This window comes from Tenrec ecaudatus, chromosome 9, assembly GCF_050624435.1.
Source record: "Tenrec ecaudatus isolate mTenEca1 chromosome 9, mTenEca1.hap1, whole genome shotgun sequence".
Classification (NCBI taxonomy): domain Eukaryota; kingdom Metazoa; phylum Chordata; class Mammalia; order Afrosoricida; family Tenrecidae; genus Tenrec; species Tenrec ecaudatus.
In genome coordinates this window covers 47,931,729-47,946,760 of record NC_134538.1, presented here as the reverse complement: position 1 = coordinate 47,946,760, position 15,032 = coordinate 47,931,729, and the positions used below count along the sequence as shown (strand labels likewise).

The following is a 15,032-nucleotide window of genomic DNA, read 5'->3' as shown; positions in this document are numbered from 1 at the left end:
TCTCTACTCCGAGCCAAGCTCCATCTAATATCAGCAATGATATCCCATGTTTCATGTCCTCTTCTCAATCCAACTGTTCCCTTCTGGCAGTTCCTTGTCAATAGACTGCTGCATCTGTTCTTAGATAATCTTCAGCAAAATTTTAATTGAGTACGACATCAATGATATACTGTTCTACAGTTTGAACTTTCGGTTGAGTCATCTTTCTTTGGAATGGGTACTAATAAGGCTCTCTTCCAATCAGTTGGCCAGGTGGCTGTTTCTCAAATGTCCTGCCATTGACAAGTGAGTACTTCCAGTGCTTCTTCAATATTCTGAAATATTTCAATGGGTATTCCAACAATCCCTGGTTCCCTTGTTTTAGACAAATGCATTCAGTGCAGTTTGAACTACTTGCATGTTAGTGAGGTTATTCAAATCCCTGCTTTGGGGTTAAAGGGGATTCCCCAGGAACTTAATCCACATGTATTTCCCCTTCACTTTTTTGTTTAACTGAAACAGCTTTGAAATGGGTCAAAAGGGAGATCACTAATAATTTCTATTATAAAATGTATATATCTCCACAAATAAATGACAGGAAAATATATACCTATATACTTGTGTATAAGCTGAGTTTTTTTCCAATCATTTTATTGGCAGCTCATACAACTCTTATCACAATCCATAAATACATCCATTGTGTCAAGCACATTTGTACATTTATTGCCATCATCATTCTCAAAACATTTGCTTTCTACTTGAGTCCTTGGTATCAGCTTGTTTTCCCCTCTCCCCACCCTCCTTCCCTCACGAACCCTTGATAATTTATAAATTATTATTTTGTCATGTCTTACACTGTCCGTCTCCTTCCACCTACTTTTCTGTTGTCCATCCCCCAGGGAAGAAGTCATATGTAGATCCTTGTAATCAGTTCCCCCTTTCCATCCCACCCTCCCTCCACCCTTCTGGTATTGCCACTCTCAGCACTGGTCCTGAAGGGATCATCTGTCCTGGATTCCCCAGGTTTCCAGTTTCTATCTGTGCCAGTGTACATCCTCTGGTCCAGCCAGATTTGTAAGGTAGAATTGGGATCATGATAGTGGGTGGGGAGGAAGCATTTAAGAACTAGAGAAAAGTTGTATGTTTCATCGTTGCTACACTGCACCCTGACTGGCTCATCTCCTCCCTGCAACCCTTCTGTAAGGGGATGCCTGTCCAGTTGCCTACAGATGGGCTTTGGGCACCCACTCTGCACTCCCCCTCATTCATAATGATATGATATTTTGTTCTTTGATGCCTGATACCTGATCCCTTCGACACCTCGTGAACGCACAGGCTGGTGTGCTTCTTCCATGTGGGCTTTGTTGCTTCTCAGCTAGATGGCTGCTTGTTTACCTTCAATCCTTTTAAGACCCCAGACTGTATTTTGATAGCCGGGCACCATCAGCATTCTTCACCACATTTGCTTATGCACACATTTGTCTTCAGCAATCATGTTGGGAAGGTGAGCATCATGGAATTCCAGTTTAGTAAAACAAAGTGTTCTTGCGTTGAGGGAGTACTTGAGTAGAGGCCCAATTTCCCCATCTGCTACCTTAATATTAATCCTAAAAATATAAGCACATAGGTCTATTTCTTCCCCATCATTATATATAAATATATTTACATATGTACATGTCTGTATTTAAACTCTATAAATGCCCTTTGCCGCTTAGTTCTTTCCTCTATTTCCTTTGACTTTCCTCTTGTCCCACTATCATGCTCAGCCTTCATTTGGGTTTCAGTAATTCTTCTTGGTTACATTGCCCTTGATCAATAAACTGAGTTTTACAGCACATTTTTAATTATGTTTTTTGTGTAAAATTAGGTGTGGTAAAATTATTTGGGTCGATTTATACTTGAGTATATACAGTAACAGAAAATGTTTCTCTATATTTGTGAAATAACAGATTACTTTCTTTCATATTTCTGTTCTATACTTTCTATTTTCTACAATGAAATTGTATCATAATATTAAGAAATAAAAATATAAACTTAAATAAAATTTTAAAATACATTTGCACAAAATATCTGTCATCTTATGCCACAAATTCACAAAAGTGCTCCTCTGCAATGGGATAGTTTACCAAGTGGCAATAAATGCAATTCCTTAATCATCTTGATGTATTTTCTTGGGTAGAAAAAACTAAGCATGCCCAGAAAGTCACAAAGGAAGAAAGACTATTGGTTTGGCAAAAAGCCTGTCTTTTCTCTAACAGACCCCAACCTCAACATTTCATCCTGATATCAACAATGGGGAAAGCTTTACACAGGTTCATTTTAGCTCAGATACTATTCTTTCTTGGCAGGGAGTCAGTCTCTCTCTCTCTCTCTCTTTCTCTCTCTCTCTCACATCAACCTTTCTTTAATCTCTATATCCTTTAACTACTTTCTGATCGTCTATAAAAAAGTATCTCCTCTTCACTTCACGTCTGTTATTCCGTTTGTAGGAAATTGATTAGGAAAAGAGCAGACTAAAATTTCAGTCTGCTTGTACAGACCACGGTCCCTTTAAAGTCTAGTCTTTAGCCTATCAGGACACAGTGGCTGTGAAATAAATCCAAATGAAGAATTCTTCCTTTTACCATGACAGTGATCAATACCTTAAGGTCTTTCCAAATGACTAAAAACCACACACCGGTAAACTACTAAACCAACTTTGTTTTATAGTTCAAAGTAAGAAAAGCCTAGTACATCATGAACCAGAATGCACAATCACACATTATCCCTAAGACAAGAGCTTCACAAGACAATACTTAATTTTGCTACACATGAGGCACTGTTGTGTTTTTTTTTAACCTCATTTTAAAACACATTGTAGTGGTTAGAAAAACACCCACATGTGTTATGGTCCTCTACTCTCTCCTCCCTTGAATCTGAGCAGGCTCTAAACTGCTTCAATCAATAGAGAGCAACAGAAGTGACACTACGTGACTTGAGGAACTTACTTGAGGAACACCATACTTTCCTTGTTCTACAGGAACAAGCTTGCTTTCTGGATGACCTCTAAAACCAGTTGCTATGGCATCAACTCTGACTCATAGTAACCCCAAAGTAGAACTATACTCCACAAGGTTTCCTAGAGCAGACATTTTGGGAAGTAAATTGCCGGGCCTTTCTTCTGGGTTGTCTGGAACTTCCAAGCTGTGGGTTAGCAGCCGAATGCCTTAGCTATTTGTATTACCCTAGGGTCTCCAGATGACGCTTGTGGAATCTCTTTCTTGGAACCCAGCCACTCTGATGGGAGAAGCCCAAACCACATGCAGGGACCAAATGCAGGTCGCTGGTCAAAGTCCCACCTGATCCCACTATGTCTTCAAGTGATTCCAGACCAGACTCCAGATACAGCAATGAAGAAACTACAAGTGACTTGAAGCCACAGTCATGTGAGTCAGCCCCAGCCATCTACCTTTGCCCTGACACTGTGGAGAGATAAACCACCCTCCACTGTGCCCTTCACACCCACAGAACCTGTCCAGTAAAATGGCTGCTATTTAATGCCACTCAGTTCAGGATACTCTGTTACACAGCCATGGTAACTGTAAAAATGGTGCAGGGCAGAGGTGATATATTGATACTGAAGTCATGACCCATAAGGCAACAGGTTCTACAAATACTGGAAGCCTGGCACTCACCCTGCAAAACTCTTATTAAGTCTGTGTATCCTCAGACAGGTTTATTCTTGCAAACAGGAATGGGGCTGAGGGGTGAAGTAGAGTAAGGTGGTGGAATGTTGGCTGTTTTGCCCACCTAAGTGAGCCACCATCTAAAGTTTTGAGACCCACTGAGGCAGAACCCTGAACCACAAAGCTGAGCCATATTGTTCTGATCCAGATCTCAAAGTGATCCTGACTCCTTGAGGATGGTCCAATATCCCTACCTAACTGCCTGCAAAACAGATACTTAAGGTCCTCGTGCCCTACAAAGACTTTTCGTTTAAAGGCTGCCTGGGTATCTTGGATACCTTCCAGGCTGACAGCCCTGTCTATAATGACTTTTGTGTTAATAGATAACTCTCACCTAACTATACACTCAGATTAATCTGTGAACAATCAGCTGAGTCTAAAATGATGGGGAAAAAGAAGCATTTCTGAGTGTCCAGCAGGCCTGAGGCTAGAGAAATGAAGAATTTGGTTAAGTGAGCTTCTGTTGTCTGTCTGTAAAGACCACAGTGGTTACACTGCGAGCAACCTGGAAATTCATGACTAGAACAGGAATCCCAGAAGGAACAGCCTGGGAATGGGGTGTTGGAAAACTCCCCAAGGAAGGGCATGCTCTGCAAGCAGTGTTCCTCATGAAAGTGGGTCACCTCAGCAAGGAGACCAACAGAATGCTCTTGACGTGCCCAGAGACGTGGGGGCCGTGGGGGCTGGGGAAACCTCAAATCAGAAGTGAAGTGACTTCTCAGAGAACAGGTCTGACCTAAGATATCTGGTGGGAGTTTGAGGATAAAATTATATAGTTATAGTGCAATCTTGATGCCCAAAAGAGCAAACACAAACAACTCTATGAGCTTGAAACAGTAAAAGAGATCAACCAGGAAGGTAACAACTGAAAACCTACGCTCATTTTCTGATTCATACATGGCATGTCTCCACACTGCATAAGGGGAAATGCTTTATGATGACTCCAGATTAAATCAGGTTTGCTTGTTTAATCTGGATACTCTGCTACTAAATGCATTAGTTAATATGTAATATGCACAGCTCGGTAAGTTTCTGAAAAACTGAATCTGGGGCAACTGGTACACTAAAGTCATTGTTCAACAAGAAATTAGCAACCGCAACAGAAGTAGCAGCCCAATTAACACCTATCACCAATGAGCATGAGACCCACTGGAAGTAACTGAAGTGAGTCTCCATTTTTGCCTGGCTTGTTGGATAGGTTCTCAGTAGGAATCAAAGAAATTTGAAGACAAACAGACATTTCTGGCAACTGGGCAGGACGGAATACAGAGTACCGTATATACTCATGTATAAGCCAAGTTTTTCAGCACATTTTTATGCAGTTTTGTGGTAAAATTAGGTGCCTCGGCTGATATTCTTGTCGGCTTATATGTGAGTATATATGGCAGCTTGTTTTGTTCTTATTTCTTTTAACAATTGTTGAGAAACACAGAAGAGTTAACAAAAAACAAATAAATAAATAAATAGCTTAAACAGGATGAATGCACGGACTTTGTTGCACATGGGAATTAGTCACTAAGAAAGAAACAAACCCATTTATCTCTATAGGACTTGGTTAAGGCCAAACTAAGAAAAGGATGGCAATTACCTAAGATTCAAGGAAAGCTGACAAATGAGTCACCAATTAATGAAATAAATAAGAAATCAGACCACTTACTAAATGGCAATCTCATATACTTCAACCAAATATACACTAGGGAGTTTCAGGAATGTGAGAATAGTCCTTGCCAAGAAACCTGTGCTCATTAGAACCTGTACACGGATCAAGAGGCAGTTGGTATGAACAGACAAAGGAATACTACATGGTGTAAAATCAGGAAAGGTTATATCCTCTGATCATACATAGTCAATCTCCATGTGGAGCAAGTAATCAAAGAAGCAGGATTTTATGAAGAAGAAAGTGGCTTCGGGATCAGAGGGAGGCTTAATAACCTGCAATAGGCAGCTGACACAACCTTGCTTACTGAAAGTGAGGAGGACTTGAAACACTTGCTGATGAAAATCAAGGATTGCAGCCTTCGGTACAGATTGCAACTTAATGTAAAGAAGACCAAAATCATCACAATTGGACCAGTAGATAATATCATGATAAACAGAGAAAAGGTTGACGTTGTCAAGGATTTTACCCTTGATTGGATCCACAATCAAAGCACATGGAGGCAGCAGTCAAGAGATTAAAAAGATGCACTGCATAAGGTGATTCTGTTTCACAAGATGTTACTTTGAGGACTAAGCTTATCCTGACCCAAACATGGTATTTTAAATTACCTCCGATACATGTGAAAGTTGGACATTGAATAAGGAAGACTAAAGAAAAATCGATGCATCTGAATCATGATGTTGGCAAAGAATCTTGAGAGTACCATGAACTTTTAAGAACAAACATACCTGTCTTGGAAGAAGTACAGCCAGAATGTTCCTTAAAGACAAAGATGGCAAGACTTTTGTCTCACGTACTTTGGATATGTCAGGAGAGGCCAGTCCATAGAGAAGGACATGCTTGGTAAAACGGAGGGGCAGCAGAAAAGAAAGCCCTTGATAAAATGGATTGGCACAGTGGCTACAATGGGCTCAAACGTAGGAACAATGATAAGGCTGGTGCAGGACCTGGCAGTGTTTCATGTTCTGCAGTGCATAGAGTAAATAAGCGTTGGGACCAACTTGAGACACCGAACAACCACCACCGCCAAGGAAACCATGGTGAAACCATGGGGGAAAAACAAGCACATTGATAATATGGAGGTTACTAGTTAATTTACAAGTAAGTACAAGGAATAAAGGGGACATGAGGCACAGACCAGAGAGGTCCACAGAGAATGCTTCCTCTCCCCTACTTACATGACCCAGGTTCTACTTTACAAATCCGACTGGACTGGAGTACACACATTGGTACAGAGAAAAGTTCTCGACACATGGAATTCAGGACAGATAAAACCCTCAGGAACAGTAATAGGAGTAGCAATATCATGAGGGTAGGGGTATGCAGGGGGCGGATGGAGAAAGTGGGAACCCATCACAAGGTTGGATATACAGCAACTCCCCACCCCTTGAGGGGAACGAATAACAGAAAACGTGGGTAAAGAGAGACGACAGTGTAAGACATGAAATAACAATAAGGATCAAGGATGCATGAGAGTGGGAGAGGAGGGAGGGGCAAAAAGAGAAGCTGGTACCAAATGCTCATGTAGAAAGAAAATGTTTTAGCAATGTTGAAGGCAACATACATACAAGTGTGCTTAATACAATTGAATGATGGATTGTTATAAGATTTGTAAGAGTCCCCCAATAAAGTGATTAATTTTTTCATGTAAAAATTAAATTGTTGAAGAAGAAAAAATAAACACTACCAGTCCTACACCATCATTCTCATAATTGTTCTTATGTCTGAGCCCATTGTTGCAGCTATGTGACAATACATCTTATCTTTTCCAGGGTCTTTCCCCAGCCTACCCCCCGCCCCCCACTGTCCATCCACCTTACCAAGCATGATGTCCTTTTCCAGGGAGTGGTCTTGTCCAAAGTACAGGAGACAAAGTGTCACCACCCTTGCTTCTAAGGAACAGATTTGCTAGTTCTGGCAGTCCGAAACTACTGACCAGGATTTAAAACCCACCAATTGGCAGCAATCATAGTAATAACTGCTTTAAGCCACATATCATCAATGGGTGCTAAGACTAGCTAGTGAGAGTTACACAAAGTCCATATTTCCCCCACAAGGTATTTTCTCCTTTCTTTTTTTTAAAACATTTTATTAGGGGCTCATACAACTCTTATCACAATCCATATATATACATACATCAATTGTATAAAGCACATCTGTACATTCTTTGCCCCAATCATTTTCAAAGCATTTGCTCTCCACTTAAGCCCTTTGCATCAGGTCCTCTTTTTTCCCCCTCCCTTCAAGGTACACACCCCTAAATCAAATGATCAAAGTGAGTACTCCCAGTAACAGAGCAATTGCCATCAAATGCATCCTGGTTAGGATGTGCTTCCCCATATTCTTCCAGAAATGCAAAATCTGAGTCTAACCATGATGAAGTATCAGACAAACCTAAAGTGAGGAAAATTCTACAAAATAATTATCCTATAAAAATTTTAAACATCCAGATCTCAAATGACAGGCTACTGAAGAACAGTCTCTCAGTGAACAACACACAAAGAGATGACAACTTGCTACAGCTTTAGAGTTGAGACTAGAGCTAATCACAACATTCCAGACCAACATCCTTGAATACAGGAAGGAACAACTGTGAGGATGCTTCATTCTGTTGTGCAAACGGTCACTATGGGTCAGAGCTAACTCACTGGCACCTAATAACATCCTATATAGGTGGGGGCTTCTTCTAAGATGATCAGAGAACGTTTAGTTAAATAAATAAATACATGGAAGGAAAAAAAAGAATATTTCACTGACACTTTAAAAAGAAACATATAAGTATGTTTTTCACTTCTCCATATTATTCCTTTCCCTTAAAGTAAAAGTCTGCTAAATTCTATTCCATGGGAAAAATCTAGAACTGCCCTGCCGAAGTTAGAAACAAGAAAATGTTAAGCCACTATCTCCTACACTTACTACTATTATTACCTACTCCTATTACTACTACTACAAATATTAATGCTACATTAGAGGTAATATGCAATACAAGAGACTACAATTAATGGCCTCAGAGTAGAAGTAAGACTTTCTCTGAAAATAATGACATATTCAGGAAAACAAACAAAAGAATGTAAAATTAGAAATTAGGGAATTTAGCAATTTATATAAGGCAACTGCACCCTGGTCTGACCATCACAAGCAAGAGACCTGAGAACTCAAAAGGCAAGGCTCACTGGGCCATTTATTCCTCTGCCCTCCAATTAACCCCACATGTGTTTATCAGCCAGGTTGGCACAATAAACGAACTACCTCAAACAAAGACTTTACATACCCCGACTCTATCATTAAGCGACTTAAACTTTTTTTATGTGCTAAATGAAGATAATGAAGTCTGTCTTGTAAGGGTTTTGAGAGGTTTAATTGAAATTATATGTGAGAAATACTTTCCATAATATACAGTGAAGTAGAGTGAGCCCTTATTAGCTTTTTCTTTTCTAGTTTAACTCGTTATCTGACAATAAAGGAATTCCGTTAGGATTTTCTGTGGTTATATTAGTGTATGGACTTATTATTTTGACATCTTTTGAGAATTTAAAGTACTAAACAAAAGTAGAAAGAGAATACTGTTATGTTTTGCATAACAAATCATCCCCCAAATTTCCTAACTTAAAATCATAATACTCATGTCCCTCAGTTTCTCTCAAGTTTCACATGAGGTTGTAGATGTTGGCTGTGGCTGCAGCCATCTAAAGGTGTGACCGGAGCGAGGGCCCACTTCTAAGGCAGCTCACTGTAGTGTGGGATGTTTGCAGAGACCTCGCTTTCTCTCCATGTTGCCCTCCCACAGGGTTGTTCAGGTAACCTCACGGACATGGGGTCCCGCTTCCCCTAAGAAAGCAGCCAAGAGTCCATGGCAGGAACTACAGTGTCTTTTTGGCAGTCTGGGAAGTCACATATTCTGCTGTATTCTATTGCTATAGACCAGCTTTGACTCTGTGAGAGGGGAGAGCACACAGATCTTGTGATGATCATTGCATCTTTAATTCATTGGTGGTTGCAAATGGTGATATTTTAGTTCTATCATTATTTAATCCTGAAATACTTATATAAAGAGACTCTTAACTCTGTGATACAACTTGAGCAGGATAGATAAGATAAATTTTTCTTAACCTACATTTACCAGTTTTTAGAAAAATTATTTGGTCCATTAGCATCCACCAAAAGGAGTGAGTTATACTTTATTACTTGACTAGCACAATGAGTCAAGGAATTGTGGTTATCTGTACTTAAGCTTATTTATGGATGGATGGACAGACGGACAGACAGATGTAATCCACCTCATAAACAAAAACACACTTCTGAGTGGATTCTAGCAATGGTCCCATAAAGAGTTTTCAAGACTGGGCATCTTTCCAGGGGTACAGCTTCTTTCCTGGAGGCTGTGTACAATTCTCCCTCAGAGTGACTGGTGGGTTCCAACTGCCAGCCTTGCAGTGAACAGCCCCAACACCTGTGCTACAGAGTGATCCCTAGCACCTTTGAATGTGACCTTGTCTGGAAATAGGGTCTGAAGATGTTAGTTAACGTAAGGTTAAAGTGAGGGTGAGTCCTAATTCAATCAAAGTGATATCCTTTTGAAAGGAATCAAGAGACAAAGTATTGGACAGAGGGAAAACATTTTATAGATGCTATTATGAGATTTTATTTTTTCTTTCTTTTTATTTTTTTAATCATTTTATTGGGGCTCATACAACTCTTTGTTGTTGTTGTTGTTGTTTTGTTTTTTATTCCCCCCCATACAACTCTTATCACAAGCCATACATACATCAGTTGTGTAAAGCACACTTATACATTTGTTGCCCTCATCATTAAAATTTTTGAGAATTTAAAAAACTCATGGAAAAATAGAATAAAAGGTAACAGAAGTTTTTCCATCAACTTTTTGAAGCACCCTAGTATTTTTCTCATTTTAATGATGTGAAATCTGTGCCACAGAAAGGGTTAAGTAATTTCCCAAGGTCCCAAAGCCATCAAGTAGCAGAAATGGATTTGAGTACAGGTGACCTGGACCAAAACGTGTATGCAGTTTGTTCCTCTCCTTGTTCCTGCATCTCCCCGTCCTTTCACCTTTTATTAAATGGACACAGAACACAGCACTCATACAAATGTGTACCTAAATTAATTTTTTGCAAACCAAACCCACCTGTATAACCAGCACCCAGATCAAGAAATGTCACCAGTATACTCAAAGGCCCCAGTCCCCTTCCTGTACCACAGCAATGACTTCAAACACAGAAATGGTTTGGCCTCTCTTTGTGCTTCTATAGCTGCCTTCTTCAGCAGTTGTCACTGTTAACCACTCCCCCATCCATGCTAGCAAAGTTAACAGTGCTGAGGGGGTTACATAGGAGGCACTGCACTAGACAAGTAACCTTTTGTATCCATGAACGGAAACTTACAGGCCCTTCTCTAGCCTCTTCTCCCAAGTCCCCACACCATTCTATTGCCTCTGGCTTATTTATGCCCTCTTAACTACTATGGCAGTTACATAATCTGTCAACTGGGGAAGGGATGGAGTCTAGCCTATCAATCAGGTTGCAGCTTCATGACTTCATTTGGAGGCAGCTCACTGGAGGCCAGACCCACACACTCTGCTGCTTCTTCCTGCAGACAAGACACATGGAGCTTCTCTAGAACTCTGGAGCTGGAGGAGCCATGTGGAGACCCCTGCCAGAGCTGAGATGCTCCCACCACCACTGGATCCACAAGACTTTCCAGCCACTAGCCTGTGATTTTCCTGCATTCAGCATCATTACATGTGTTGCATGAGTCTGAAGAGGAATATATAGACTGGTATCAGACATATAGACTAATATCAGACTTATGGACTTGATCTGGACTAGGCTGAGATGTTTTCTTAATATACAATTACTCTTTGATATACAGTTCTTTTTTATACACGAGTGTTTCTCTAGTCAACCCGGGCTATCACAACTATTTTTTCAAGAATGAGTGGGCAAAAAAAGAGTGAACATTCTCCAAATCAAACTTCCAACCTCAGATCAATCTGTCTCCCAAGCCCTGATGAAGGAAAACCTCACCCAACCCTGAAAAATGGAACCATGTAAATGCACAGTGTTTAACCATAAACAAGTTCAAATGGCCAACTAGAAAAAAAGTTACTATATATCACAAAAAGATTAACTTTATTTTCAAAATAATTTTATTGGGGACTTGCACAACTCTTATCACAATCCATACATCCATCGTGTCAAGCACACTTGTCCATTGTTGCCATTATTCTCAAAACATTATCTTTCAACTTGAGCCCTTGCTATCAGCTCATTTTTGCCCGCCCTCCCTCACAAACCCTTGATAATTGATAAATTATGTTTTCATCATGTCTTACTCTATCCAATGTCTCCCTTTACCCACTTTTCTGTTGTCTGTCCCCCAGGGATGGGGTTATATGTAGATCGTTGTGATCAGTTCCCCCATTCTATCCCGCCGTCTCCTTACCCTCCTGGTATCACTACTCTCACTATTGGTTCTGAGGGGTTTATCTGTCCTGGATTCCCTGTGTTTCCAGTTCCTATTTGTACCAGTGTACATCTCTGGTCCAGCCATATTTGTAAGGCAGAACTGAGATCATGATAGTGGAGTGGGGGGACTAGAGGAAAGTTGTATGTTTCATCAGTGCTACACTGCACCCTGACTGGCTCATCTCCTCCCTAAGACCCTTCTGTAAGAGGATGTCCAGTTGCCTACAGATGGGCTTTGGGTCTCACTCCGCACTTTCCCTCATTCACAATGACATGATCTTTTGTTCTTTGATGCCTGATATCTGATCTCATCGACACGGCATGATCACACAGGCTGGTGTGCTTCTTTCATGTGGTTACTTAGTTGCTTCTCAGCTAGATGGCTGCTTATTTATCTTGAAATCTTTAAGACCCCAGATGCTATATCTTTTGATAGCTGGGCACCATCAGCTTTCTTCACCACATTTGCTTATGCACCCATTTGTCTTCAGTGATCACATCAAGGAATGCCAGTTTAATAGAACAAAGTGTTCTTTCATTCAGAAAGTAATTGAGTAGAGATACAATGTCCATCTGCTACCGTAATACCAAACCTATAAATATATCTACATAGATCTATTTCCCCATCATCAAAAATATATTTACATATACATGTGTACAGGCCTATTTTTAGACCTCTATAAATGCTCTTTGCCTCCTAGTTCTTTCCTCTATTTCCTTTTACTTTCCTCTTGTCCCACTATCATGTTCGGCTTTCATTTGTTCAGTAATTCCTCTCAGGTACATTGCCCTTGATTAAGCCCTACCAGGCCTCCTATACCCTCCTTGCCATCTATTTTGGGTCACTTGTTCCCTTGTCCCTGGATTTGTTAACACCCACTTCCTTTCCCACCTCCCCTTCTCCCATGTCCCCCCAGAACCATTGGCCACATTGTTTTCTCCTCCAGATTGTTTATCCAACCTATCTTATCTAGATAGACCTGCAGAGATAATAATATGCACAAAAAACAAGAAAGAGCAAAACAAAGCAACAAAAGAAAACAAAACAACAACAAAAAACCAAGGACCAAAAAAAAAAAAAGAAAAGCCTGTAAATAGTTCAAGGTCTGTTTGTTGACCTTTAAGAGTGTTTTCTGGTCAAGTCTGATGGGGTGCCATGCCCTGGCTCAAAGCCTATTTTTGGTATTCCCTGGGAACTTCGTGGCTCTGTTCCCCTTTCTGTTCTGTTGCACACCCTTACTGTTTTGCCTCAGTGTAGTGGGGTCAGATTGGGTGCAATTCCCACACTGTGTCTCCAGTGTTGTCCCCATAGCGCTATTGGCTAGTAAAGGATGTCATGTCTCTTTGTGGGGCCAGCCCTATGGTCCTCTCCATGCTTTGGCTGCTCTGAGTGGGAATATCGTCCTCATGACTTTTAGGCCAGGATGTGTTCCACTCTCTCTTCCTCTCCCTTCATTTGCTCTTGTGAGCTCTGATCAGACAGGTCCTTCTCCCTCAGCTGTAACTTCAGTGCTCTCCTTCTGAAGTGAATTCTTCTGCGGGGGAGGGGGTGCTATCCACATAGTTGGGATTGGGGTCAGCCCCTAAACAGATGAACTTTTAAAAACTCTATAAATATTGGAAATAAAAGCTCCATTTCCCCAATAGGAAAATGACTAAAGTAACTGATAACATACAAAAGAGAAATCTGTTGATAAACATTTGGGGAAGGACTGATCTCTACTTCAAATCAAATGGATTTTTAAAAGTTGGCCATGATGCAATCCTGAGACCAGAAGAACTAGGCGGTGCCCAGATACCATTTCTAACTGCTCTGGAAGGGAACACATTAGAAGGTAGTGAATAGCAAGGGCTCACAATGTGAGACACAACTGAAAGTATAAGAGACCAAGCTTACTTGTCAGATAGAGACCATTGTGATGAACAAGGCTATGGTCCTTACCCTTTGTGCCGGAAGTAAACTCACTTCCACGTTAGAATAAGCAACCATTTAAGATTAAAAAGACAGCATTTATCATTTAACCAAGGACAGACTCCCGAGGCTTAGGAAAGGAGAAAAATGGAAACAGGAAACATAGGGAAGAAGTGGGATAAATGATGGTACGTAGGTGACTGCAATGGATAGGTTCAATCAGAATGTGTATGAATTGTTGAATGTTAAAACTATAATCTGCTCTGTAAACCTTCACCTAATTAATAATAAAAAGTGATAAGGAAAAAAGATTATATCCATGGTATGCTTTCCACACACTGATATTACTGATGTGAACTAATTATTCCACACTTGTGTAGCCTTGACCCATTCTCTGTGTCTAGGTTTTTATACTACTCTAAGTATTCTTTTTTTCCACATACTCATACATTTATTTTAAAAATATACAGACTAACAGCTCTGTGCTCAAATATCACTGTGGTTCTGTGCTGACTTCCACAAAATGTAACTTAACTGTCATGGATTCTTCACAACTGCATTCTGGACAAAAAGGAAAAGGTCCACAGAGATGGTGGTCAGGATGAACCTGCTGCCGACACTTGTGATGAACACTCACTGGAAAATTAAGCTTGACAAGATGTAATTAGAATTACATCAACATTTACGGAGGCGGAGTATCAGAGGCAAAAGGGTGCGATGTCACAAGAAATCTTTCACATTACCCAATTAATTATATATAGTCAGTCAGTCACCAGGATAAACAAAACAAAATTTGTTCTTGTCAAGCAGAATTTTTAAGTCCATTCAATCAGTCTTGTACATCTTTCGGGGTCTATTCATTTGCAGCTGGGAAGACTGGAACCAGATTCTTCACATCACACATTCTCAGGCGTTGCCACGTCTTCATATACTCTCCAATTTCTTTAAGATAAACGGAGTGACTCGCAGCAGGGCCATGTAAATCAGAAAGTTCCGTATGGAGGAGACCACGTCCTTGCGCATCTTTTGTTTCATTTCCTCAGGGTCCAGCTTCGGCGCGAAGCCCTCGATCCAAAACATCATGGCTGGGCTTCAGGGACTCCTTGCTAGGGATCTAGGTGCTTCTTGGATTGCCGCCTCACGCCGGTACTCTTTAAGTATTCTTTATGTTACTTCATTTCCTTTTGAAAACAAATCAAGGCGGAGCAGTTCTAATGCTAAGACTGTCATCCCCTTTAACCTGCTCCCCGCTGGATTCCACGTGAAAGAAATGA

General features: G+C 40.6%; 2 protein-coding genes across 2 annotated transcripts in view; both read right to left on the bottom strand.

Annotated features, from left to right (window-relative positions):
- Positions 1-15,032, bottom strand: part of PDE8A (phosphodiesterase 8A) — a 178,777-nt gene that overhangs the window by 132,533 nt on the left and 31,212 nt on the right. The window lies entirely within an intron of this gene.
- On the bottom strand, positions 14,683-14,838 carry LOC142456339 (mitochondrial import receptor subunit TOM5 homolog). Its single transcript, XM_075557489.1, has one exon. It carries the CDS (start codon positions 14,836-14,838, stop codon positions 14,683-14,685), a length of 156 nt encoding a protein of 51 aa, XP_075413604.1.

What these genes read in the sequence shown, in the direction of transcription:
- LOC142456339 (XM_075557489.1), bottom strand. Translation starts at nt 14,838, where the DNA reads ATGTTTTGGATCGAGGGCTTCGCGCCGAAGCTGGACCCTGAGGAAATG.